Raw genomic sequence first — 2500 nt, forward strand, 5'->3', positions numbered from 1 at the left:
CCATCTTACCAGTCAGGATACAGACACACAAAATGAAAATAATCCTCAAGTAGGGCAAGAAAACCCAATTCAGGAAGAGAAACATGAAGGGAAAAAAATAAATACAAGGAATGTTACTTTACAAAACTTTCAGGAAGACATTCCCATTTCAAGTACAACAGAGGCCATGGCCAGCTGTAAAATGCAAGGAGAGAAATATACATTTTCTGGGAATGTCTTGAATATTCCCCATCCTGACATTGTACAGGAGGCATTAGCAACTGGGACACTCCTTGAGAGCCAGGGAGAAGATGGACAAATCTATCTTATTGTTCTTCCCAGAACTATTTTAGAGCAAGACTACACACATGTTACTTTACCTTCAAAAATACCTTTAGTAACAGCACCTGCTTTGGCATCAGGAATAGACTCCGTTTCACAACGGAATCAAGGTACTGAAGAGAATTCTGGTAATTTGCTAATGTGGGACAATGAATTAAATATTTCAGAAGTTTCTTTCAAACCAGAATCTAAGGGAGAGACGTCTGAACAGAGTAAGAACAAAAAAGAATATGAGGAAGAGGATTCATCTTCAAAAGAAAAGGGATCACATGCTTGTAGTAAGAAGTTTATATCAACCAGAATCAAGCAAAAGGGAAAATCTAAAGAGAAAAAGGTGTATACATATGAGTGTAAAAGCTGTGGGAAAAAATGCAAGAATTCCTCAAGCTATGTTATACATATGAGGACACACACAGGTGAAAGGCCGTATTACTGTGGCTATTGTGGTGTGGGCTTCAAACAAGTTACTCACTTAAAAAGCCACATACGCATTCATACTGGAGAGAAACCATACAAATGTAGCCAGTGTGATGCTGCCTTTCACCAGAGCTCTCAATTGCATGCTCATTTTAAGGTTTGGCACATAAGAAAACAAGAGAAGATGAAAGAGAAGGTCAAAGTCAGAGGTAGTATTAGGAATTTTTATTGCAAGATATGTGATAAAACATTTGTTAATTCGTGTTTTAAAAAACAACATATGAAAACACATATAGATGAATTGCAATATATATGTAACAAATGTGAGGTCACATTTAAAACAAAAAGTAGGTTGCACAGACATGAGAAGTCGCACATACATGATAGTTTTAAGATCTGTAAATTATGTGGACTTCATTTCAAGGATGTAAAATCTCTGGATCACCATAAACTTGTAATACATGATTTATCCAAAGAGGAATCAGATATAACTAGATTTCTTGATGAAAAGAAACTGAGTGAAAGAAATGAAACTGAAACTTCAAATGATGGTGATTCCTTTGCAAATGTTAATCACACAAGTATGATGGGTAAAGAACACTGTGGATTAGAACATACCTATGATATCAAGAAATCCTCAGAAAATGTTCAGATCCATTCTTGCAAAATTTGTCAGAAAACATTTAAGCAGAAGACAAATTTAAATACTCATATGAGAGTGCATACAGATGAAAGGCCATACAAGTGTGAAGAGTGTGGTAGTGCTTTTCACCAGATATCTCATCTTAAAGATCATGTAAAGATACATTCAGGTGAGAAGCCCTTCAAGTGCAGTGTGTGTTTGGCTTTGTTTGTTCAGTCTTCAGCAGCAAAAACACACATAAAAAAACATCATAGTGGTCAAGCCATTGTCATTAAGGAGGAAAAAAATGATTTCCTCACCAAGGAGTCAATTGTTTTGCAAGAGATACCAAAGAGTGACGATGACAACACAGTTGTGATTAATATTGAAAGTTGTGCCTCACTTTCTTGAGAGGTTCGGATTTAGAGAAATGTACTGGGAATCATTGAAGAAGATGAAAAAAATGCTGGAGTTCAGAAAAAAAAAAAGGAAGTTCCTGTATATCAGGATAGGAAAGAGAGTACAAATTTATCCCTTGATTGCAAGAAGAATACCAGCAAAATCAAAGAAATGGAAGTAAGTTTGACTCGGTTGTTAAGAGAGGCAAGGAATTTTTGCATCATATGTTAGAGGAACATCTTCACTAAAGTTTCATGTGAAGAAGCCCCACACCCATGGGAACAAAAGGTATGTAGGGGGAATATTTTGTATGTAAACCAGAATATCAAGCCAAATATAGATCTAAATTGTAAACTCCACAAAGTGATGGTACGTGTTAAGAAATTCAAATGTTAGTTTTATAGCTCATATGGCCTGAAAGATTTGAAAGGATACCCAAAATGTAGGAATGCCAGAAGAAAATGTCCTAGTTTCACTCAAGAGATAGTCCTTGATGTGTGTCAGAAAATGAGAGTAAATACCATCAGGAGACTTTGTAATTGTAAACAAAAGGGTCATGAAACCAGAAGTCATGAGTATGTACAAGAGTAAAACCTATTTTTATTTTTAATTCTATTTTATTGTTTTTGTTTTTTTGTTTTTCAGGTAATAAAAATAAATGATCATATTAGAGGTTAGTGTAAGAAGGAAGGCTTCAGATGGATGAAGATATAGTAATTTTGTTTAAATGGCTGTTAATTG

The 2500-nt window shown here is 35.0% G+C and overlaps 1 protein-coding gene across 1 annotated transcript in view; it reads left to right on the forward strand.

The window, feature by feature from the left end:
* LOC119574269 (zinc finger protein 626-like) overlaps positions 1-2500 on the forward strand; it is a 5674-nt gene that overhangs the window by 2093 nt on the left and 1081 nt on the right. Inside the window, exon 2 of the mRNA XM_037921449.1 lies at positions 1-2500. This exon is cut by the window's left edge and continues 998 nt beyond it; it is cut by the window's right edge and continues 1081 nt beyond it. Coding sequence (XP_037777377.1) covers positions 1-1771 — 1771 coding nt within the window. The 3' untranslated portion in view covers positions 1772-2500.

This window comes from Penaeus monodon, chromosome 1 (assembly GCF_015228065.2).
Source record: "Penaeus monodon isolate SGIC_2016 chromosome 1, NSTDA_Pmon_1, whole genome shotgun sequence".
NCBI classification, from domain to species: Eukaryota; Metazoa; Arthropoda; class Malacostraca; order Decapoda; family Penaeidae; genus Penaeus; species Penaeus monodon.